The sequence below is a fragment of the Neolamprologus brichardi genome, chromosome 4, assembly GCF_056152115.1.
Source record: "Neolamprologus brichardi isolate AB-2024 chromosome 4, ASM5615211v1, whole genome shotgun sequence".
Classification (NCBI taxonomy): domain Eukaryota; kingdom Metazoa; phylum Chordata; class Actinopteri; order Cichliformes; family Cichlidae; genus Neolamprologus; species Neolamprologus brichardi.
Window position 1 is genome coordinate 7,639,457 of NC_142107.1, and position 26,513 is coordinate 7,665,969.

A 26,513-nucleotide genomic window follows, 5' to 3' on the forward strand; every position below is an offset into this window, starting at 1 on the left:
TGGCTGAGAGCATTAGGCAGCTAAGTGCTGCAGATCTCTCCAGGAAAGCTACTCAGTTTAGTATTGCCCTTTAGAGAGTGGTTTGCACTATACTGCTGCTGTCTTGTCATATGTTGTTTTGTTTGTTATGCAATGCTTTTTTTAACGAATAGTAATTTGGGTTGTATTTGTTTTATGTAGATCATTTACTAATTTGTTTAACGTTTTATGCTTTCTTTTATTGCTTTAGTGGAGGTGCAGCCGCTTGTTGAGGGGGTAGGCACGTGAGGTGGAATCCCCTCCCCGATGCAAGCGAGTGTACACACCGGGCATAGGTAGATTGCACCATTTAGAGTTTAGTGTGAGTGATGTCTGCAGTGAAATCACACGGGTGAGTAATTGGTGGCATCCTTGGGCACTCCTCCTGTAGGTTGCCTCCTCAAGTGGCCGGTCTCCATCATTTTGTTCAGTTATTCTTTTAACATGTTGTGATTGTTTTTAGGGTAGCATCGTGGTAGGGAGTCTGGTCGTTTTGTTAATAAAGTGTTTTAATTATCTATTTTGCTGTCTCAACCCTGCTACTTTAGGTGCCTTTTTGATTTTATAATTTTGTTTTTCTGTTTTTTTTTTTTTTTTTTTTTTTTTTTTTAAGTAGTTCTTAATGAACTTTTGATTTGTAAAATTCATCTGTCTCACCTGTGCCGTTAATAACGAGTCTGTGGGCTTTGGTAGCCAGTGCAACACTTACATTAGCTAGAGAAGTCTTTCCTGGGGTGTAACGCCCTCCCCCAGGTGGCGTTGTCAACATCTTAGTTACCGTCCCTGGTTATTCCTCTATCGCGACACCACAATCTGGTGTTGTGTCGACAGGATATTTTCAGGCAGAAATCTGTTGCATGTTTTTGTTTTGTTTCGTTTTTTTTTTTTTTTTTTTTGGGGGGGGGGGGGGGTTAAATCTGTTTGGTTTGTCTGGTTATTGTAGTGCAGCGGCAAGACAGCAGCAGTGGCAGCGTCCGAACGGACTTCTGGTTTTTATAAAGTGATATTTAAATACTCTGGTTTATTATGGAGGAAGAGCTCACACAGCTACGAGACTTGGTAGCTCAGCTGCAAGCAAAAATCGGCGGATGCGGCAAGAGTGAGGATTGGAGCTACCTGTCACCAGTGCTGCTGCTACAGGTTCATCCACCAATGGGCATTCTGCTGTTTCAGCTCCCGCGCCTGAGAGACTGATTTATATTCCTCGGGAGAGGAAGTGCCCATGGTTCAACGGTAAGACTGGTCCCAGAGAAGAGATTAAATGTGAGCTTCCAGAGGAGAAAGACGATCCCGAAAAGATTTTGACTATTTTACAGGAACTGTATGGCTGTACTAAGTCATATGTCTCTCTGCAGGAAGAGTTCTTTTCAAGACGACAGCAGGAGGGAGAAACGTTGCAAGAGTTTTCTCATGCTCTTATGTGCCTCATGGATAGAGTTGTGAAATAGTCACCTCATGTTCTGCTGAACAAAGATGTGTTGCTTAGAGACCAATTTGTTGAAAATGTGCTTGATTGTTTCTTACGCAGAGAATTAAAACAGTATGTCCGCAGCCACCTTGATGGATGTTCGTCGTGAGGCTATATTATGGGAGCATGGAGGTATGCCAGGGGGCAGGAGGGATAGACGTTACTCGGTTCCCCCGGCACTAGGCTTTCAACACACTGTCCAGGAGGTCCCTTTTAGAGGTAGTCCGGCAACATATTTTTAGTCTCTGCTCATATACTCACATACTCTGAGTCTGAACCCGTGGTTAAAAGGCCTGAAGATTCCCACAGACTGACCTGTACATACTCAGGGTTTGGGGTGATATTAGTGCTGCTTGGATCAGACAGGCTGCTGGAAAAGGACTGGAGTGGATTGTTGGATTAGCAATGGCTAGCTAAAACATAGCTATAGCTATGGGAAGAGGAAAAAAACAATGTAGAAAAGCTCATATCAAACAAACTCTTTTCTTTCTGTCATTCACAGGATCAACAGCACATAAAAAGAAACAATGAAACAACTTCATCAACAGCTTTGAACATCAAGTTCAAAGTTGTCTTATTTTTAATTTAAATGTTTAAATTTGCGTTGTATATTTGTGTTAAAAATGTACAATGAATATAATGCATTGTTCTTTTCTTAATAAATCCCACCACATGCAAAATAAACTTCTTGCCAAGCACATACAAAGACTTTATATACATGTATGTACTGTTGGCTGCAAAAGAGAGAAGCTTTGACCCAGTGGCCTTCAACATCAGCATATTCTGTGAGTCTCACCGAAACACTGAAAGCATGGACAGAATATGCAGCTTAAAGATGATGCTGTGTATTATTGTGCCAGAGAGTCACAGTATCATAAACCATTAGGAGACCTGAACAAATACCCTTGTTTCTTCAGATCACCAGAGGAGGCGCTCCAAGACCATAAATGAATTTTGAAACTGTGACATTTTTTTCCTAAGATGAATCTTAAAGCTGATCCTCAATTAAATGTCGCAAAACAAAACTGAAACCACTCATAAGTTTCGATTATGCACTACGTTTCAAACAAGAAAAAAGGAGGCGTTTGCCTGCTGGAGTAAAATCTATTTTTTGTAATATTTGGCTTGATAAATGAAACAGATGTTAAGTTGGACAGGTGAAAACTTAAATAACCTTTTATAGATATTTAACAGAAAACTTACAAAAGATGTTTACATATGTTAGAAAAAATTCTCTTGAAAAAAAAACTTGGAAAAAAAAAGCTATTTGCATAAATCTTCTGCAGTTCAGTGTCTTTGACAGATGTTTGGAAACAGACTAATAGAAAGATTTATACTTCTGTTAAACAGAACTTATTTTTATTTACTTTGTTCATGCTTTACATTAAAATGAACCATTATCATAAACACAGAAACTCTGATGCTTCACAAAAATTGGACAAAACCTAAAGGTGCCAGTAGATCAGCATTTAGAAAACATTAAACAAACAGACACACGTGTATATTGTAGCTTTGAATTCCTGATTTCCTGGCTTCCAAAAACAAATGCTTAAACATGATGTACTTTTTGAAGGGAGTAACAAGTATAATTTTTATACTAACAAATAAATAAATAGCTTGGAGAGTCTTACCTGAAAACATTTGCTTAACAAGTAAAACATGTCAAATAATAATGTAATGAAATGATCAGTACTACAAGTTACAGTGTGGTTCTGTATTTGAGGGAGGAGCTGATGCAAAACTGTTCTAGTTTATCTTTACATAAAACAGAGAGTAAATCATTGATGTACCCACTGAAGACTGAGCAGAGATAAATGGCTTTCATCATGATCAGACCTCGTATTTGGTTCACTTTTCTCATTCTTTTAGTGACCTGGGCTGGTAAGGATTATAGATTTACTGTTACTGATGAAAACACATGAAATGTCTGCATCATTGTATCTAATGAACTGGTTTTTTTTTTTTGTAGGTACTGAGGGTCAAACACTGACTGAGTCTGAATCAGTGGTTAAAAGGCCTGGAGACTCCCACAGACTGACCTGTACATACTCAGGGTTCAGTAGCGATCCCTGGAACGCTTGGATCAGACAGGCTCCTGGAAAAGGACTGGAATGGATATCTGCTATCAGTGATAGCAGTGCCTACATCTACTACTCTCAGTCAGTCCAAGGCAGATTTACCATCTCCAGAGACAACAGCAGAAAGCAGGTGTATCTGCAGATGAGCAGCTTGATGACTGAGGATTCAGCTGTTTATTATTGCGCTCGAGAGTCACAGTGACACAAGAGGAAGAAACACTGTACAAAAACTCTAAAAAAAAGCTAAATTTTATTTTCTGCAATTTACATTTACAAATTATTAAACATGCGCACACTGAAAGGAACAATAAATGTGCCTTACCAGGAACGGTGAACCCTAAATATTGTATTCATGTATTTGTAAGTGTAAATTTTATAATTTGCTTTTTCTTTATGTTACATAACATAACAGCTTATGTTGTGTATTAAAGTGCATGCACCAGTGATTTGTTGCAACACATTTATATAATTTTATATAACATGTATATAATAACAGACACATTTATGGGGGGATTAATGACATTGGTGAAGTTATCCAGAGCCTGGATATCATACTAAATTGTCTTTATCTCCTAACTGACTGAGGGCCACAGTGATACAAAATGAGAAACTCTGTACAAAAAACTGTTAAAAGCAGAAATTCTCATTTACAGAGGATATGAATAGGAAGTCATCCAAGGTAATCCAGTAAAACATTTACCCAAGCCATAGAAACGTAACCATTACTTTACCACCCAAACCAATAAGAGGTGGTGGTATAAAACATGAAAGGGGATTAAATATCCAATATTCAGTCATAATTCAGTACATTGAATTCAACTCTTTTATTGGTATGGTGAATATTATTGCCTCAGTTTTGTGTTTGAAAGACACTTAAAGGCGAGAAAAGAAACAAGCCAAAACTATATTATATATTCAGCCATTATCTGAATTTATATCTGTAACTATTACATGAACATAAATCATTAACATATAAAGAAGTTCTGTGAGATGAACAATTTTTTATTTGGTATTTTTGAACATATATTTGCTTGGCTGATTTTCCATTCACACAAGTTCATCATGTTCTCTCTTGCTTACAGGTTTTGGACCCTGAGAGAAGCTTTTAAGTGCATTCAATCTAATAAACACTATAAAAACAATAATCAGCTGAATTGTAGAGAAAAAATATTTTTCCACAGTATTGACCTCATCCAGCCAGAATCAGTGGTTGTACAGCCTGGACAGGCTTTAACATGCTTGGTTATTCATGGACTGATCAGAAAGAATGAAGAAAAATGAATGAACTAGATTTGGGTTCATTATGGAGGATGAGACTTTCACAAGGCTTTGAAGAAAAAGTGCAACTACCACAAATATACTTCAAATTCACAGTGGTAAATTTGCAGCCTGAAGACACAGCTGTTTATTTTTGTGTATGTGGCCCCTCAGTGTTACCAGACATCAATAAACCTACACAAATATTCAGTACACATGAGACTAAGCCACCAATAATTAATAAAACAACACAGGCTAATGCATGAATTAATATATTTTCATTCTGTTCATTAAAAAAACAAAAAAAGTGTTGACATATTTTAGTTGTTAGATGTCTTAAAAGCAGTTTTCATCTTTTTCATATGTTTTTGTTTTGTCTCATTTCACAGACATGTGAAATAAGAAAATGCGTTTCAGTGGATTTAAGCTAATTGTTATTAATGTATTAAGGGCAGCACGGTGGCACGGTGGTTAGCACTGTTGCCGCACAGCAAGAAGGTCCTGAGTTCAATTCCACCATCAGGCCGGGGTCTTTCTGTGTGGAGTTTGCATGTTCTCCCCGTGTTTGCGTGGGTTCCCTCCGGGTACTCTGGCTTCCTCCCACCGTCCAAAGACATGCAGCTTGTGGGGATAGGTTAATTGGATAATCCAAATTGTCATTAGGTGTGAATGTGTGAATGAATGTGAGTGCAAATGGTTGTCTGTCCCTGTGTGTTAGCCCTGCGACAGATTGGCGACCTGTCCAGGGTGTACCCCGCCTCTCGCCCTATGACAGCTGGGATAGGCTCCAGCGCCCCCCGCGACCCTGAAAAGGATAAGCGGAAGCGAATGGATGGATGGATGGTTATTAATGTAAGTTGTACTTCTTTGATTACTTTTATTTTCTTGTCTTTTTTGTCTTCTCTCAGGGTATTACTGATAAAAATCATGTTTTACATATTTTACAGATTTGTATCATTATTAGTCAAGTTAAATAAACAGTTTAATCATAATTTAATGAATCAGTTTCTTTTTTTTTTCTTGCACACTGTACATAATCTTTTTCTCTCTCACATGGGAGGAGTCAATGTAAAACTTGAGGTCTTGAGTGTACTTATCCCACTGCTGGGAACAGTGGACTCACAGTTTAACATGATGGACTGCAGGACAGGACTGCTGCTTCTAGCTGTCTTCTTGGCAGGTGATAAGTCCAACAGATCTTTTATTAATATAGTTTATCTTTAGCCTTTTTCAACATTTTTGATATGTTTCACAATTTTTTTTGTTTTCCTTGACAGGTGTTGATGGTCAAACTTTAACAGAATCTGAACCAGCAGTTAAAAGACCTGGAGATTCCCACAGACTGACATGTACAGCTTCTGGATTCTCATTCAGCAGCTTTGAAATGAACTGGGTCAGACAGGCTCCTGGAAAAGGACTGGAGTGGGTTGCTTATATCAATAGTGGCGGTGGTAGCAAATACTACTCTCAGTCAGTACAAGGCCGGTTTACCATCTCCAGGGACAACAGCAGACAGCAGCTGTATCTGCAGATGAACAGTCTGAGGACTGAAGATTCTGCTGTTTATTATTGTGCTCGGGAGTCACAGTGATGCAAAAGGGAGAAATGCTGTACAAAAACCAACTAAGTCAAAATTTGCTTTTTGGTGACAGAAATTAAATTGAACTTATGAACAAACTCAAAGATAAAATCAATTTGCATTATTGGTATTTAATAAATATTTGCATTTGTTTTTGTGAACATTATCACCTTTTGTGTTTGAAATGTGTTTTTAAGGAATGGAAAAACAAACAAACAAAAGATTGCAAAATTTTGTCTTTGCTAATAATACTCTATGTCCCAGGAAAATCCATATTTCAGTTACATTAAATTCAGTTCAATTTTATTTATTTAGCCCCAAATCATAACAACGGGTACCTCAAGGCACTTTATATTGTAAGGTAAAGAATCTACAAAGGAGGAAAGCATGACAAAGGCACACTATGAAAGAGAGCCAGAGATTAATAATGACTAATTATTAAATGCAGAGTGATGTTTAGACACATAGAGTGTAAAGAGGTAATTGAAGAAGAAACACTCAGTGCATCATGGGAAGCCAGTTGCAGCATAACTTAGGGAGGATTCAGGGTCACCTGATCCAGCCTTAACTATAAACTTTGTCAAAAGGAAAGTTTTAAGCATAATCTTAAAAGCAAAGAGGGTGTCTGTCTCCTGAAACCAAGTTCAAAGTTGGTTCCACAGAAGAGGGGCCTGCAAGGTGAATGCTGTGCCTCCTACTCTACTTTTAAATAAACTATGAAGCAAAAATAAACCAGCAGTCTGAGCATGAAGTCAGGAGAATCCCACACACTGACATGTACAACCTCTGGATTCACATTTAGCAGCTACTATATGGGCTGGATCAGACAAAAGGGCTGGAGTGGGTTTCCACTATTGATAGTGGCAGTGGTAGCAGTAAATTCTACTCTCAGTCAGTTCAAGACCGGTTTGCCATCTCCAGAGACAACATCAGGCAGCAGCTGTATCTGCAGATGAACAGTCTGAAGACTGAAGAGTCTGCTGTTTATTATTACACTCGACAGTCACATTGACTAAAGGTGGTACAGCAGCTTTACAAAAACCTTCACAATTTTCGTAAATTATGGCAATCTTTACTTGGTCAAGGTGTTAGCTTTGGACAGGCTACAAACTATTCTGTGAAGAATAAATCTGATATTAAAAAAAAGATACAAAGATTTCTGTTTCTCTTCTTCTGATGAAACTCACTTTGTCTGTCTTGTTTAAATGCCCATATTCATCGACAAGCTCACGTCTAAAAACACAAGATGTTTAGACTTAAAGATAATTTCATTGATGGATCCAGATCAGGCAGATTTAAAGGATACCAGTCAAGTTTTGTTTATTGATGGCAAAATTGACCAAATAAAGATCACAGTCAGTGACTAGGACAATGTCATATTTACTGTGTGAAGAACTATTTATTGGAGCAATAACAGAAGGCTGTTGTGCCTGACCATTGTTGTGGGTTGTTGTGCTCATCCCTGACCCTGAGTTTCTGCACCAAGTGGAAGAGTTTAACAATTCTCTATTCTCTGGGTCTTTTTCATGAGTGAGGGTAGCGGGAAATCGACAGACGAATTGGTGCTGTGGCTGTAGTGATGCAGATGCTGTACTAGTGCATCATGGTGAAGAGGGAGCTGAACGTAAAAGAAAAGCTCTCGATTTAATGGTCTTGACATGATCACCTATGGGGTTGGGAAGCTTTTCATGACTGAAAAGACCGAGGTCGCGAACACGAGTGGCAGAAATTAGCTTTCTGCTGAGGGTGGCTGGGACTGAGGGTAGATCTGCTACTCCTCCACATTGAAAGGAGCCAGTTGAGGTTGAGAAACTGAGTTAAAAAACTCAATCAAAATTTGCATAAATTACTTGCAGTTCAGTGTCTTTGACAGAATTTTGGGAACAGACCACTAAAAGAAAACAGACTTGAGATGAAGGCTGAGTCTTTACCATTCACTATAATTAGGTGACAATAACATATGACATCTGTTTGATTAACAAAGTCTGCAGACACATTCAGCGCTGGTACGCAAGTCTCTAAGGCTACGTCTACACTAATCCGGATAAATTAGAAAACGGCGTTTTCGTCTAAAAACACTCCGTGTCCACACTATCGTTTTCAATCGTTTCCGAACAGCTGTTCCTCCACACTGAAACATCTGAAAACGCTTACGTTACGTTTCTGCGTCATTTCCGTCTGCCGTTTATTTACTTTCTGGCTCTTTGAAATGTTGCGGCAAAATTTTGAGGAAAAGCACCGAGTTTTTTAATGGACTGACAATATGGTGGAGTTGTTGCTGCGAGTAACACAAAAGTACAAAGTTGCAAAAGAGAGTGAGAAGTAAAGAATTTGGAGAAAAGCTAACTGGAGCATGTACAAACTGATATTAATCTTTAATAGGGCTGTCAAAACTGAGAGCAAACAAAACAACTGCTGTATAATGCCCTCCGCCATCTTAGTTTAATTGGTTACATGACGTCATCACATGACTAAAATGCGTCATTAGCAGTCCACAATGTGACACGAAAACGGCGTTTTCAAATGTATCCACTTTCGAGAGCGTTTTCAAAAAGCTCCATTTTCCTTGACCAAAAACGCCGTCTCAGTGAGGACGGAAGGCCAAAACAGAGAGAAAAAGACGCGTTTTCAAACAAAAATGTATTAGTGTGGACATGGCCTAAGGCTGAAAAGCACAGCACTTGTTTAAATACAGTCAGAACAAAGAGCATTCCACAGCTCATCCCTGAACCCCCCCAGAGAGAGAGAGAGTGTACAACCTTTATGTCTGTGAAGGTTCTCAGTCATTCAGGTAGACGTAGTCTATAGGGAGCTTGGAAAGAAAAGCATCTGGACTTCTTTAAGTTTCCTTGAAGATTGGTGGAGATTCACATATTTTAAGCCCTATGGGAGTGTCCCTAAGAGGGTCATAGGTCCCCTATTGATCTTCTACCTAATCACACAAGCCAAGATGTGAAAACGGGTGTAGGTCAGAATCAGCCAAGGTTTCAGGTGAACCCATTGTGAAACCTTGCCCTACCCTATCATGTGATTTACTGAGGTCAAATGGCCCAAGATGGGAGTGGGTGTTAAGGCATCTGGGAAGTAATCTCAAAACTGGCAGAACATAAAAACATAAAATCAGAAACAGGTTTGATTTATCAGGAATAATAACTGCTCAGTGAACACAAAATAACAAATATTCAACATACAAAGAAGTGTTTAAAGCTGTGATTTAAGCTACACCTTCTCTTTCTAATCAGCTGAGTGACTTTGATAATGTATATAACAGTATGGATTAGAAAGAGTGCAGAGGAGACTTTCATAAATACACATTGAACATGAAATGCAGCCACCAACAGGCTTCATAACAGGAGCTGATCCATGAATTTAAATGTCCTTACCCTCAAATTATAAAGTAAATAAATAAATAAATGATAAAAAAAAATATGTGTTTGTCATTGTTTTACATGCCTGTGTTTAATCTATTTCAATAAACACATAATATAATGAATCAATAACTTTTCACACACACACACACACACACACACACACACACACACACACACACACACACACACACACACACACACACACACACACACACACACACACACCCATCCTGCACATATTTTTTTCTCTTAATCTCATGGGAGAATTCAATGTAAAACTTGTGGTATTGACTCTATTTATCTAACTTCTGGGGGGAGTGTGCACACAGAGTAACATGATGGACAGCAGGACAGGACTACTGCTTTTTACTGTCTTCTGGGCAGGTAAAGAGTCTAAAATATCTCATTTTAATATAGTTTATCTTTAACCTTTTTCAGCATTTTTGATATATATCACAAAATCCATTCTTGTGTAATTGACAGGTGTTGATGGTCAGACTCTGACAGAATCTGAACCAGTCATTAAAAGGCCTGGAGAATCCCACACACCGACATGTACAGCCTCTGGATTCACATTCAGAGACTACTATATGGCTTGGGTCAGACAGGCTCCTGGAAAAGGACTGCAGTGGGTTGCTTATATCAGTAGTGGCGGTGGTAGCAAATCCTACTCTCAGTCAGTCAGAGGCCGGTTCACCATCTCCAGAGACAACAGCAGACAGCAGCTGTATCTGCAGATGAACAGTCTGAGGACTGAAGATTCTGCTGTTTATTATTGTGCTCGAGACTCACAGTGATGCAAAAGGGAGAAATGCTGTACAAAAACCCAGCACATTAAACTAAGTCAAAATTAGATTATCAGTGACAGAAATTAAATTTAACTTATGAACAAACTCAGAGACAAAAAAAAAAAACTGTTGTTGGGAAAGGGCTGATGATTGTTTTTATTTGTATTTGGGCAAACCAGAGTCTGGTTTGTTTGAAATATGTTTTTCAGAAATTGAAAAACAAGAAAAAAACAAATAATAAACAAAAACACTATATTTCTCTTTATGGTATCAGTGTCTTTGCTTAGATTACTCCATGTGGCAGGAAAATCCATGTTTCTCTTATAATCATGTCTACATTCAAACTGGGCTAATTACAGACTGAAATAAAGACTCATATGAAACCCTCAATTACATCAGAAGAGGAGAAGCTTCCATCTGAAGCTGTTGCTGCTGGCTGCAGGACACTGTAAACACTTTTATGGCATTTACACCAACCATGTATTTTTTCACAGGTGCAGAGTTTGAAGAGGTGAGACAGCCACCCTCTCTGACTGTGCAGATAGGTCAACCTCTGAGTACTCGACATCAAACATGTTTTCTATGATGATTAGTAAGAGGAAAAATATTCTGGGATCATAAATCATTAATTCTACTCGAGTAATTCTCTCATTATTTGCAAATGCTATTTTTGTTTCCACATGTTTCTAGACATATGACAATGCATGCAATACCATAACTGAACTTCTAGCAGTGAAAGAGCCTGCGGCACCTTGTATAACATGCTGATATAATAGCACAGGGCTATTGTTTCATGTTATAATCACATTTATTTTTAAAATCGTACAAAACGCTGTAACAGAAATGAGCACTCTTTTCTGATACAAATCTTCAGTCTGTGGAGTGGAGTGCCGAGTGGTCCTGTGTATTGTGTGGAGAGCAAGAGGGCGCATCTTCAGCCTCAGAGTGATGAACATAGTCATGTTTCTGCTGCCACTCTATATTCTAAAAAAAACCTGTGGTAATATGTCACATGATAAATATGGTGATCTGTACTGGAGGTCAAATTCCAAATCAATCTGAATGTAATACCTGTGAGATGTTCTATGTTTTGTTTTATAAGTCACAATAACAGAAAGCACCAGAGCTAAATTATACAAAAAAGCATCAGCAACTAACCACCACACATGCCAAGAGAAACTTGTACCACATTTTTATATTATATATCTCACATTTCGTCGAAAGTGTTGTTTGAAATTTTCTGTCACACCAATCACAGCTGAAAATAGACTACTGTATTAATATGGCGTTATTTTTGTGGCAGTATTCTGAGCACACATAAAAAGATTTTGAGCGCATGTAAAAAAAAATTGCATTTTAAGGAGAAAATTATTTTGAGCGAAGAAAATCTTAATTTGAGCGAACAAAATTCATTGCTGCATGCATAAAATGTATATCAGTGTTTGTTATTATCCATATACACACACTAACAGCCCGTCTCGCTCAGTTTTTGCATTTGCTCTTTCTCAAATCTCTGTGGACCTGCTCCGAGTGTGTTTCTTCCACTCTCAACATATCTGCTCCCTGCGTGCTCAACTCTTTCAGTACACCATTATATTTGTGTCACAAAACCAACCAATCACCAGGGTTTTAATAGTTTTGCAATTTTCATTAGTTTTTATTTTTATTTAGTTTTGACTTCAGATTTTCAATTTTATATCAGTTTTAATTAGTTTTTACCAATTGTTTGCTAGTTTAGTTTAGTTTTTATTTTTTGAAAATCCTTAGTTTCAGTTTAGTTTTGATTAGTTTCAGTTATAGTTTTAGTTGTGTTTGCAATAATTAAGTGTAACAAAATCCCAGTTTCATCATATCAGTCATTCTCTTCTGCTTATCCTTGGGTATGTTGCTATTTCAGCTACCATACCCTGCACCCTGGACAGGTCGCCTGTCTGTCGCAGGGCTAACATGCAGAGACAGACAACTCACATTCCCACCTATGGGTTCTTTAAATAAATAAAGAAGAAAAAAGCAAGAAAAAAATCTGGAAACTAAACTTCATTTTCACCCTTGACTATTGTATGACACGCACACATCAATGAAAACTAAACACATTTTTGCTATAAATTCAGTTAATTTTAGTTAGTTTTGTGAACACTCATTCCAGTTTTAGTTAGTTTTCCTTTTTTGTTTTTATTTTTATTTCCGTTAACGAAAATGTTTTTTCACTTCTAGTTTTCGTTATTTCGTTAGTTTTCGTTAACGATAATAACCTTGCCAATCACAGACTTGGATGCAAAAATTCAGATTGGCCATTCTGGTATCCAAACAGCTCGCTAGCTACTGTAGCTAAACCCAGCCAAATATCCCAGAATGCATTTCGTCCAAAACTCAAACGTGGCAATGGCCGAGGAAAGCGGCTAAAAGGTTTGAAATATTAGACATCACATATTTGGAAAAGTGCTCTGATGTTTACATCATGTGTAATTTCCATTGCAAATATTAATCACAGTTAAATTAAGAGGGAATGGCAGTAAAAACTCCAGAATGGAGATGTCAGTCTTGCGTTCTTGGGAATTTCGGACTCCCATGTGAACTTACAAAGTCCGGATTAGCGAGAACGCGAGTACGGACTCGCTTACTTGAGAATTTAGAAACAGACCCATTTTCGGTTATGGTTAATTATTTTATTTTAAAATATGCAATTTTTTAAGACCATTGTTGGTTTTAATCTAGTTTAAACCAAACCACTCCACTGGATTTAGCTACATTTTGGACAGTGCTCCCAGAATGCAGAAGCTAGCGAGCTGATTGGAGACCAAAACAGCCAATCAGAATTTTTGCATCCAAGTCTGTGGTTAGTTGGTTTTGTGGCACAAATATAACAGTGTACAGAAAGAGTTGAGCACGCAGGGAGCAGAGATGTTGAGAGTGGGAGCAACACACTGCGAGCAGGTCCACATAGATCTGAGAAAGAGCAAATGCAAAAACTGAGTGAGACGGGCTGTTTTTGTGTGTGTATATGGATAATAACAAACACTGAAATACATTTTATGCACGCAGCAATGAATCTTGTTGGCTCAAATTAAGATTTTCTTCGCTCAAAATAATTTTATCCTCAAAATGAAACACTTGTACTTGCAAAATTTTTTTTTACGTCCGCTCAGTTTTTTTTTATGTGCGCTCAGAATACTGGCAAAAAAATAACGCCATATATAAAACAAAATGAGGCAACACTGTGCAAATTAATGCATATTTAAATGCAGTTCTCCCCTCCCTGTCAGGAGGAGTCATGCAAAACCTAGATATTTCCCCCACTTATCTGACCACCAAAGAACAGTGGACACAGATCAACATGATGGAGTATTTGAAAGGACTACTAATTTTATTTATCTGCTGGGCAGGTGAAAATATTCTAACATAACACATGCTGGTCTTTTTTTCCATCAACCTATTTATGTTATTTATGTTCTAAAAAAAAAATTCTCTTGACAGGTGTTGATGGTCAGACTCTGACACAATCTGAACCTGTGGTTAAAAGGCCTGGAGAATCCCACACACTGACATGTACAGCCTCTGGATTCTCATTCAGTGGCTACTGGATGGGCTGGGTCAGACAGGCTCCTGGAAAAGGACTGGAGTGGGTTGCTTATATCAATAGTGGCAGTGGTAGCAGCAAATACTACTCTCAGTCAGTCAGAGGCCGGTTCACCATCTCCAGAGACAACAGCAGACAGCAGCTGTATCTGCAGATGAACAGCTTGACAACTGAGGATTCTGCTGTTTATTATTGTGCTCGAGAGCCACAGTAACTGAAGGTGGTTCAGCAGCTGTACAAAAACCAAAAATGTACCTTCACAATTGTAATAAAGCAGGAATATTCAACTAAAAGCTAAAGAGGTCCAGTGAGACATTTTGTTGATACAAAGGTCCCTAATGATCATAATTATTTATTGTCTAATTATTTAGTGTGATATATAAATAACACACCTGAGTGTCAAATGAAATTAAATCAGTACAATTCAAAAAAAAAAACTTCTGACAAGAAATTTGACAAATAATTCAAAACCTCAAGCACCATAGAACTGAACATATATGTATGACTGCTGAAAATTCCCACCATTGAAAAGTGAAACTTGTGCATGTTCAAATGAAGTGCTTAACTTCAGGGAAGCTTCATGCGAGAAGCTTCTTCATTTCTAACTGAAGAACTGAAGAAGCTTCATGGATGAGAGGTGAAACGTCTTTAAGAAACCTAAAGAAGTCCAGACGCTTCTCCTTCCAAGCTCTTTAGACTACAAAGACCTGGATGACTGAGAACCTTCACAGACATGCTACATATTGATATTTCTATTAACCAGGCAACAGTGTACATGTGACTTCATAAAGCAGGGTGCAGTTTTCCCCTTTCTTCCTGTGAGATACATGCAAAACTTGTTTTAGCTGTTTCCTCTTCTTTTTTAAGTGTTCCTTTTTCTAGGGTGGAATGACCGTACACTACACATCTTTAAAGATGTAAAAAAAAAAGAATTATGTAAATAAATTTGAATTTATTTTGGATCTTGAAACACATACAGGAATGAACGCTATGTAAAAACTCCATAAAAATTTCAATAAAAAATTTTACCAACAAGGAGAAGAAAAGTTTTCTCACTGATTAAATTCAATGGTTAAACTAAACCTCACAGAGAGCCTTAATTTAATAATAAAGATGGCTTTGGATTTCTGCCTTTAAATACCTAATTTAATAATGTATTTCTATATTTACTGGTTATTGTATTTTGCCATGAGCTTCACAACAAATGATATTCATTTATATATTTACATAACACAATAAAGCCCATTAGGTTTTGCTTCCTGTGAGGAGGAGTTAAGACTAAACCCAAATGTTTTTCACCTATATATATATATATCAGTACAGAAAGTTTGACAGACAGTAGCTGGCACACAGTTTACCAGTATGGGCTACAAGACAGTAGTACTGATTTTGACAATCTGCTTTGCAGGTGAAATAGATTCTATTATTATGCTGATTTTAGATCTGAATCCAGCACATTTAATCAGGTTTTTTTTAAAATTCTCTTTATAGGTGTTGATGGTCAAACCCTGACTGAATCTGAACCAGCAGTTAAAAGGCCTGGAGAATCCCACAGACTGACTTGTACATACTCAGGATTCACATTCAGCAGCTACGCTATGAACTGGGTCAGACAGGCTCCAGGAAAAGGACTGGAGTGGATCGCTTTTATACACACACGCAGTTCTGAAATCTATTACTCCCAGTCAGTCCAGGGTAGATTCACCATCTCCAGAGATGACTCCAGCAGTAAACTCTATCTACAGATGAACAATCTGAAGACTGAGGACACAGCAGTTTATTACTGTGCCACAACACAGTGAGAGAAAATAATAGGAGAGTCATACATAAACTTCCTCTTTTACAGCAACGGGGAACAGAAGAGAAAAGATTACTTAAGCTTTAGAAATAATGTTGTTTATCATGAAATTATCTTTGTACTTGTGTATTTTGTGGTTTAAAATATCTACATATTGCAAATATTATAATATCTCAAAATGATTAATTGATTTAATTAAAAAAAAAAATTCATTCATTGCCTATCGTCAAAAGATCATTCATTATTAAAGAAAGAAGATCAATCAGTACATTTTGTTTTTTAAAAGACTTTTAACTCTTTAATGCTATGAGTGCTGACTCAGCTATAAAAACTTTATCACTGACGTCATGCCAACACCTCAGTTTGAACATAAACCATGTTTCCTGTACCTCTGTTACTGTTTTGGGGGCCTGGATTTGAGTCCACAGTTGTTGTTTTTTAGTAAATTTTGATATCTTGCAACAAACAATTTTCTTGTTTTTAAAGATGTGAAGTCTGAACATCTGACACAGTTATCCTCTGTCTCTGTGTATCTGACCATCACCTGTCAGGTCTCTTATTCTGTTAGTAACTTTCACACAGCCTGGATCAGACAGCCTGCAGGGAAAAGGACTGGAGTTTTTTCAAAGTGCATGTTTTGGATCCATGACATACTACAAAGAATAATTAAAGAACAAGTTCAGTTTGGACTTACAGTCTTCCAGCAACACAGTGACTCTAAATGGACAAAATGTGCACCCGAGCATGTTGCTGTGTATTATTGTGCCAGACACTGACAGTAACAGAAATCATCAGCAGGTCTGAACAAAACCCCTTAAAGTCTGAACACTTGGAACATGAAGCCACCAGAGGAGGCACCCTAAGACCACTAATGACTTCAGGACCAGCCCAAGTCTCTTTAATTACTATATAAAGCATTCTTGATGTGGAATCATATAAAACAGATAAATGATTATATTCAATTCAATAGAAGACATTGTTTTGAAATTTGTTCATTTATTGACAGTCTGTGAGCTGTTAGTGTCCAAGGATTGTTTTTTTTTTTTTATATAATAATTTATATTAATTTGGCATATTGAGGAAAATATCTGTGACTGAAATATATCAGCATTTTGAACAAAATGATTTGAAAATACTGGCAGTTTAGTTTGCCTTTAATCACTCTAACAAGATTAATAGAACATGCATTCTAATAATGGATTTCATAAATGTTGTTGTTGTTTTAATTCAGAGGGTTCATCTTTTTGAATGCATTAAAGTCTTTTATTTAAACTTTTAATTCAACAGTAATTGATATTTTACTAAATAGCCTTATCATCATTATCCTCCTTATTATTCTTAACAAAATTCATTGTAATATATTAATAAAAGCAAAATGTATTTTAGGACTATGGGATTTCCATGTTAAGGTCTGCAAAATAAACAAATCAACTTAACTTAGCAAGCGCGTCATATGCTGGATTAATTCTATGCAAATTCTGTGGCCTTTCCTTTAACAAAGCTATAAAAATTTGACAGCAAACCGTCAGTTTGCTTCACAGTAGATCAGTTACAACATAAAACATGTTTTCTGTGGCTCTGCTGCTGCTTTTGGCTGCTGGATCCTGTAAGTCTCTGTAGACTTTTCAGTGGTTAATTCTTTTGTGGTACAAATTTCTTATAAAACATGTTTATTTTTCTTTTAACAGGTGTGCAATGTGAACAGCTGACACAACCAGCTTATGTGACTAAGCAGCCAGGCCAGCGTCTGTCCATCAGCTGTCAGGTCTCTTATTCAGTGGGCAGCTACTACACAGCCTGGATCAGACAGCCTGCAGGGAAAGGACTGGAGTGGATTGGTAGCAAATATACTGGAGCTTCATACTACAAAGATTCACTGAAGAGCAAGTTTAGTATAGACTTAGACTCTTCCAGCAACACAGTGACTCTAAATGGACAGAATATGCAGCCTGAAGACACTGCTGTGTATTACTGTGCCAGAGACCCACAGTAACACAAACCATCGCCAGACCTGAACAAAAACCCCACAATACCTGAGCAGCTGGTTTGAGAGACAGTATACAAAAACATGTTTCTTTAATTGAACCATTTACATCATCCATCCATCTCTACTTTTCTTCCCTCCTAAAGATGATGGTAAAATGTATGAAATGAGATGAAAGGAAAGGATGTAAATATGTTAATAATTATAATATAATAATATAATAATAAACTGTTTCTGAGTGCTAGAGTTTTTTAGAGCAGTAATTTGTTTTTCAAATGTTAACTAGAAATTGAAGTGTTAATGTTACAGTAATAAATACTGTGTATAAAATGATAGTATTAATACATTTTAATAAATACTCAGTTTATCAGCAGATACAGCTGTTCACATTGTGATTCTGTGACTCTGCAGCCAGGTCAACTTTCTTTCAACTCTCTTAGCAGTTATTGGACAGCTTGTGTCAGAAAGCCTGCAGGGAAAGTATTAGCATTGATTGAAATAAGATAAACCAAAGATTCAAACTACAGTAAGAGTCACTAAAGAATAAATTAATATTAACTTGGAAACTTCCAGCAACAGAGGGCAAATGGCCACGAGAGTCAGACACACAGATCTGTGTATCAGAGTTTGTTTGTTTTTTTGTTTAAAAAAAGATCAAATTATGAATCAGACAGCCTGTTGGCTGATTGGCTGCTCAAACTGAAAGAAACTGAAATAATATTCTGCCTCACAGCGAGGGCAAATCATAATGAGAATCCATGTAATCCACACTGTTTGTCATCTACACTGGATTTTGTGAAATTTTGTCACAAATTTGTCCCAGTTTTTTTATGGGACAGTAATAACAGGTTTGCAGAGAACTTCTTGTATTCTCACCATATTTGCCCAGTTTTCTGCAGAGACTGGCACTGGCTGGTTTTTGAAGGTTCAAAAGGGGAATCTAGAAGCAGTTTAATAGTAAAATACCACGAGAGTGATCATATGTGGTGTGCAAAAAAACTCATTTAGAAATCAGAGTGTGCCTTAAAACAGGCAGAGTTGAAATAGCATGGCAAAATGGTGGAGTGGCTTGGACTGTTGCCTTGCAATGTGTATGCACTCATGATGATATTACATCCTTAAACAATTACGTTTTGTTAAAACACAAAGTTTAGAATCATCATCCAATATTCAACCCTTTAAGAGGAGGAGTCTATGCAAAACTGATATCTTTAGTTGGTTTATATATTCTGCAGTCAGGTCTTAAAAAAAAACCTCTGACACAAAGCAAACTTAGACAATTTTAACAATGACCACCTTTGTTTGTTTGGCTATTTTCTTCATTCTGTTTTTCAGATTGACAGGTAAGTACTTCAAATTATTTAAAAAAATAACCTGGCAAAGAAAAAGTGACTGTATTAATGGACTGTTAACATTTCTATAGGTACTGAAGGTCAAACACTGACTGAGTCTGAACCAGTGATTAAAAGGCCTGGGGACTCCCACAGACTGACCTGTACATACTCAGATTTCAGTGTTCATGAAGACAATGTTTGGATCAGACAGGCTCCTGGAAATGGACTAGAGTGGATTGCTTACATCAGTGGTGGTGGTAGCTATATCCACTATTCGCAGTCAGTCAAAGGCCGGTTTACCATCTCCAGAGACAACAGCAGGCAGCAGGTGTATCTGCAGATGAACAGTTTGAATAATGAAGACTCTGCTGTGTATTATTGTGCTCGACACTCACAGTGACACAGGAAGGAAAACACACTGTACAAAAACCCCCTAACACCCATGTCAAGTGGAGTCATTGCTTTATAGCCCCTTCCTATTCATGACTCAAAGCAAACTTCCCATCAGTCTATTATGAAGCCTTGATATCACGCTGTCAGTTGCATCAGAACAGAAGCTTCCATGAGAAAATGAAAAGCAGCATTGCATTAAAAAAATATTATTTACATAAATTGAGAAAAGCAAAGATCCTGGGGCCCACCTTTGTATAGAGGGAGCAAGGAAGACGAAAAAGACTAAATTTGTGCTCAGGTATTTGCAACACTGTGACTTTGAGTTACGTTCAAAGTAACATGAGACCAAATGTTCATCAAGCTGTGAGCTGTAACAGGTAGGACCCTTAGACTAAAATACATTTCTAATGTTTAATTAAGAGTATTTTGTTTTAATTCTTAATAAATAAGATAAAACAAAGGTCAAATTTGAGCGCATTTGAGTCAATTCATGCGTAAGCGCATTAATGGTACTTCATACACTGAAGTTGCATTAAGTGCATAAAGTACATTTCATTTTACCTTTTTTACTTTTTTGCATATCATCACACATAGTTTCAGTTTCTCTGCAGTTTTGTTTTTTTATCGCCACATCTTTGCCTTTGCACAGCTGCAAGAACTGAAAACATTGAGTGTCTTTTTAGTCTCACTGAGAAAAAGGGAACCTAGCAGTTGCTTGCATTTGGTGTACAAAGGTCTTTAAGTGTTATAAACAAAAACATACCGAAGTTTCAAATACACTGTGTTTATGTTTACTTTTGTGTTTACTTTGTTTAGGTAGTAAAGGTAATCATAATTCTAGGAAACAAGCACTTCCAGTAAACACACATCATAATAAAAGGAGGATCTGCAATTTAAAAATATGGTATACAAACTGGAGAACTTTAGAAAATATCCTACAGCAATCCACAGTTTTTTACTAATTAACGGCAACTCTTCCTGTCAAGTAGTGGATAAAAGAAGATGTTTTTGGGTACTTTAGGTGCTCCCTCATTTCCCAAGTTATCACCACAGTGGATGATGGGGAGGAGTCCATGCAAAACGGACATCTTTAAAATCATTACTGTATATGTTGCAGAGCAAAGGCGAGGGACTCAATCTGATAGACAAACTGTAAAGTGGAAGTTAACTGACTTTTACAATGATCAAATCTGTTTATTTAATTGTTTCTCTCTTTGTGTTTTCTACCTTGTCTGGTAAGGATATAAAAAGCTGTTGGATAAGAAGACATATGTATACAAATGATTGTGCTAATGAGCTGTTAATATTTCTGTAGGTACTGAGGGTCAAACACTGACTGAGTCTGAACCAGTGGTTAAAAGGCCTGGAGACTCCCACAGACTGACCTGTACATACTCAGGGTTCAATTATAATATTGATGGTGTTTGGGTCAGACAGGCTGCTGGAAAAGGACTGGAATGGATCGCTTATATCAGCAGGAGCAGTGCCATCTTCTACTCTCAGTCATTCAGAGGCCACTTTACCATCTCCAGAGACAACAGCAGAAAGCAGGTGTATCTGCAGATGAACAGCTTGACAACTGAGGATTCTGCAGTTTATTACTGTGCAGAACAGCCACAGTGACACAAGAGGGAGAAACACTGTACAATAACTTAACATGCCAGGTGTACTTTTGCATCTTTTCTGTGATTTCACATGTTCACTTTTTTATTCAACTGCAAATTTTCTTATCAAAAATATTGCAATTCATGACTCTCAACACTACACTGAGTATTAAAACAATTAGGTAATAAAAAAGAAACTAAAAAAGCTTAGCGGTTACTTTTCATATCAGTCTTCAGAAAACTTCTTATTGATTTCAAATAGAAAAATAGAAAAAGTGCTCCCATATGAAGGTGTAGGTGTCAGCACTGTTGCCTCATAGCAAGAAAGTCCTAGTTTCAAATCCATCGTCTTGCTTGCACGTTCTCTCCATATCCACGTGGGTACTTCAGCTTCTTCACTTCAAGTCACCTTTGACATCAGCCATGTTCTCTGTATGATACATCTGCTGGCAGCTTGACTCTGTGAGGAGCTGCATATGAATAATAAATACAGAAAAAATGCTAAATGTTGAGATGAATGACGCATAACCCACAGTGATGCAAACCACACACTAACCTGCACAAATACCCAGCAATCATAAAAATGAATCATGGCTCTTCATTCTTAAATTCTCATGAACATGATAATATTATTACTATTATTATGTTATTACTTTTTTCCAATCTCTGAATGTTTTTGTTGTCAAACATACTGTTGCTCTTAATCGTACCATCAGATTGGCACTGGCCCTTTTGGGATGCCCCTCTGGGCACTGACAGCTGTATAAAATCCTGCTTTCTCTTGGGGCAGTGCAGTTAAAATTTATGTCTTAAACTTAAAAATATTCCTTTATGTATAAAGGCTGTCTCCTGCATTTTCAGCACTCCACCTGGATATTTTTACCCTTCTTATTGTTTAAAAGGGAACCATACTTCATGATGGGGGAATAATATTGGAATCAAGAATCTCACGGACATCATAAACATTCACAAGATTTCAGAACTCAAAAAGCCTGCTTACAATATGTCCCTTTAAATAAACTCCCACTGGCAATATTCTGCAAAGCACTGATGTATTTATTGCCAATATGGTGTAGGTGAGGAAGGGAGTGTTGGACTGAACATCTTCATGTTCATATCTGTGCTGCTATATTAATAAAACTTTTCAACACTTTTGTTCACATGGAAAAATGAAGTGCAATGTGTCAGGACTATTTCAGCTGTTTGTGCATGAATGAAATGGATCCCACAGTGCATCCTGTTTAAAATATCGCTAAGCTGCCCCAAGTGCCCTGTACGAGCTTTATTTCCTACTAAAATATTACTGCAAACAGGCAAAGCAATACTAAACCCAAACAGTAAAAAGTGCAATTTTTGCAGATCTGCAACCTCTGAAAGAATTAACATATTTCCTGTGAAAATGAAGGAAATAATGTCTTTCTGCAAAGCTTTCACCATGTTTGTTTAAGGCTGGAAGACATCATAACAATAATGTGCTGAAAAAAAAAGTACAGGATGTACCTACTCATATTTCTGTTGCTATATTTATGAATCTTATGGTCCTGAAATGAATCAAGTGCCTTTTGAAATAATAGATAATTAGTTAAATTGTATAATTAAGAGGCACTTATAATATATTTCTGAATCTGACAAATGACTGAATTAGTCAGTTTTGTCAAGAAAATAGCAGACATATTGTTATAAGAAAAAAAACAAGAGATTAAACTTTCTGTTGGATTTGAAAATGTGAATGAGTAATATGGTACAATAAATGCTAAGCAAAGGTGAGTCCTGGCAAGTTTATATCACACTATTATATTATGACTTTTCTGTTGGCTCTAACTGTACCGGTGCCTCTTGTGTTTGATTGTATGCAAACTCGGTGTCCTTCCTTGCTACTCAGCCATAAAAACTCCTCACATCTTTGGGGTGGAGATACCAGAACATCACCCTCAACATAAACCATGTTTTCTGTAGCTCTGCTGCTGCTGTTGGCAGCTGGATCTCGTGAGTCCCTTTTTATTTGTCAAACTCAATAGTTTATCATTAACGGCTTTACCTAATCATCTGTTAAAAATAATATTTTCTATTTACAGGTGTAAAGTGTGAGCAGTTGACACAGCCAGCCTCTGTGACAGTGCAGCCAGGCCACCGTCTGACCATCACCTGTCAGGTCTCTTATTCTCTTAGGAGCTACTGGACAGGCTGGATCAGGCAGCCTGCAGGGAAAGGACTGGAGTGGATTGGGGTGAAAAGTACTGGGAGCTCTTACTATAAAGATTCACTAAAGAACACGTTCAGTATTGACTTAGACACTTCAAGCAACACAGTGACTTTAAATGGACAGAATATGCAGCCTGAAGACACTGCTGTGTATTACTGTGCCAGAGATACACATTAACACAAACCATCAGCAGACCTGAACAAAAACCCCTCCGAGCCTGATCACTTATGAAGCTGCCAGAGGAGGAGCTCTAGGATCACAAATGATTGCTCAACATGGTTGAAGGAAAAAGGAAAATCTAAAAAAGCTATGGTCCATATGTTCTTATCAACAAATCAAACTTTGTTCCTTTTATTCTAGACGGATTTAGCTTTCATATATCATGTTTGAAAGTACTATGAAGTCAGGTTTTAGATCTTTGCACAGCAGATAAACTCCTCTAAATGAAACCAGCAACTTAAAACTTCTTTTGTTATTATCTCTAGTGACATTTCACTTTTGCAGGTGCATTTTTGAGAAATATTTAATTTAAAAGTTTTGTATTACATAGAATAAAGGTTACCCTTTGGAGTTAAATGATAAGAGACTGCTGAGCTTGTGGTGTATTGTTGATTTTGAGAGTGTTATTGGCATAAATACCTGCCTACTAAAAGATTTTCTATGTATAACCATGAATTAACAGTTTTTTGTCTTTTTTAAGGAGGAGTTGATGCAAAACTGATACCTGTGATGTATTTATATATGGTGGATTGCACAGACTTCTAATGTTATGGTCTGTTGTGTGGCAAGATGATAGTGGACCCAGATCAGTACTCAGCAGACAGACTTGAACTCTAACACAGCTTTATTTGCTGGTTACAGGCAGATTGCACTAATGAGCTGTTTCCATGTCTTTAGGTATTGATGGTCAAACACTAGCTCAGTCTGGGCCAGTGATTACTCAACAAATCAGTTCTTAAGTTGACCAAAAACCCAAAAGACCTAAAACTTATCACTGATTTCAGCAGGAGGAAGTGCGACCTACAGCCCATCTTCATCATTGGGAAGTGTGTGGAGAGGCTGACCAGCTTCAAATTCCTGGTTTCTGAGGATCCTCACGGGGATCAACCTGAAGTTGAAGCTGCTGACCATCTTCTAGCACTTCTCCACTGAGAGTGTGCTGACATATTGCATCTCTGTGTTGTTGTCAAGCTCCACTATGGCACACAATAAGCCACTAAGAAGGGTCATTAACAATACCAGAACATCACTGGACACCTGAAGGACCTTTATAGCACTTGCTGTCTGTAAAGGGCACACAGCATTTTGCAGAAGTGAACACTCCTGATCTTATACATGATATATCTGTAATTATGATCATAAATTAAAGAAATTCAGCAAACAATAAACTTAAATAATCTTGTATGAAAAAACAGAAAGACAGCACACTTAACAAAACTGAAGTAAATTAAACTTCAGTTGCATGTTTAAAGTCATATCACTGGCCTGTGATGAAGCACTTTGTGACAGTGGTGAATCAAAGACATAAATCATATGGCTAATATTCAATTTGCATTTATTCACTATCATAATAAGAGCAATATGGGGCAGGAGTTGAAGATCTAAAAGAAACAGTAACAGTGCTGGAGGAATATACTTAGAAATACTTACTATGAGGAGGAGCCAATGCAAAACCTAAATGTAATCCAGCGCTTCTTATGTGACTGAAGAGAGGACGACAGAGAATAGACGACAGACACTTCAACATGATGGGCTGTAACATGAGACTGTTGCTTTTAACTGTTTGGTGCACAGGTGAGAAAATATCCTCTGTTTTTTAAAATTTGCCAGCTTGCAGAAAATCACAATTTTCTTATTTTTTTACCAGGTGCTTGTGCCCAGACTTTAACAGAATCTGAACCAGCGGTTAAAAGGCCTGGACAATCACACACATTGACCTGTGCAGCCTCTGGATTAACACTGAGCAGCAACTATATGGCATGGATCAGACAGCCTGTTGGAAAAGGACTGGAGTGGATTGCCTGGCACGATAGCGGCAGTGGTAGCAGGAGATTCTACTCCCAGTCAGTCCAAGGTCGCTTCACCATCTCCAGAGACGACAACAGACAGCTGCTGTTGCTGCAAATGAACAACCTGAAGGCTGAAGATTCTGCTGTTTATTATTGTGCTCGAGAGCCACAGTGATTAAAGCTGTTTTAGTTCCTGTACAAAATCCTCTAGCTTTCCACATACAGTTTACGTTTACGTATTAATATAGATACATATCTTGTGTAGTTGTATAATGTAGTATACAACTACACACACACACACACACATATATATACACACACACACACACATATATACATACACACACACACACACACATACATATAGGCCTAGCAATTGCAAACAACTTAAGTACATTTTGTGATGTTTTGTAAGAAGATACATTCTTCATGATTGGGTCTCTCAGTATTAAAGACAATGGAATCATAAATTACACACACACACACACACACACACACACACACACCCCCCCACACACACACACACACACACACACACACACACACACACACACCATAAACATTCAAACCACCCCCAAACTTGTGTGAAATGTAAAATGATTACTTATCCTGTGTCCCTTACAATACACTCACATTGATAAGATCCGGCACACTGTTACTTAACCTGCAGCTGTTTGTGGCTTGACCAAATCATGTATGTTATTTAGCCTGAAAATAGCATATTTAAATTAATGTATACCTAAATTAATGTTATAACTTATTCATAACAACTTGGTTCCTGTGTTTATCAGTTTTCCCAATAGGTTTGCTGCCTTAGAAATACAGACACTGAAGTGCATTAGCACAATAGGGCTGTCTGTGCACTAAATAACATAAGTATTCAAGGCATAAAGTGCCTTTATTGAGCTTTACTTTTGGACATGACAATTAATCTACTAAAATATTACAGTTTTTATTGCAAATTCTGTGTTACAGGGCAAATTTAAATAATGCAACAAGCTGTTCCTGATATTACAGGATAAATAATTAAATGCTGCAGCACATTCTTCATG

At 37.4% G+C, this 26,513-nt stretch overlaps 1 pseudogene and 2 gene segments (V, D, J or C); all 3 read left to right on the forward strand.

The window, feature by feature from the left end:
* Positions 1 to 3,300: 3,300 nt before the first annotated feature.
* LOC148102927 (Ig heavy chain V region 6.96 pseudogene) lies at positions 3,301 to 3,766 on the forward strand (annotated as a pseudogene).
* A 2,189-nt stretch (positions 3,767 to 5,955) lies between these two features.
* On the forward strand, positions 5,956 to 6,412 carry LOC148102928 (immunoglobulin heavy variable 3-48-like). The segment is given in 2 exon segments: positions 5,956 to 6,001; positions 6,099 to 6,412. Coding segments are annotated over 2 exon segments (360 nt in total).
* An 11,068-nt stretch (positions 6,413 to 17,480) lies between these two features.
* LOC102795472 (Ig heavy chain V region 5A-like) lies at positions 17,481 to 17,927 on the forward strand. The segment is given in 2 exon segments: positions 17,481 to 17,540; positions 17,623 to 17,927. Coding segments are annotated over 2 exon segments (348 nt in total).
* Positions 17,928 to 26,513: the final 8,586 nt, after the last annotated feature.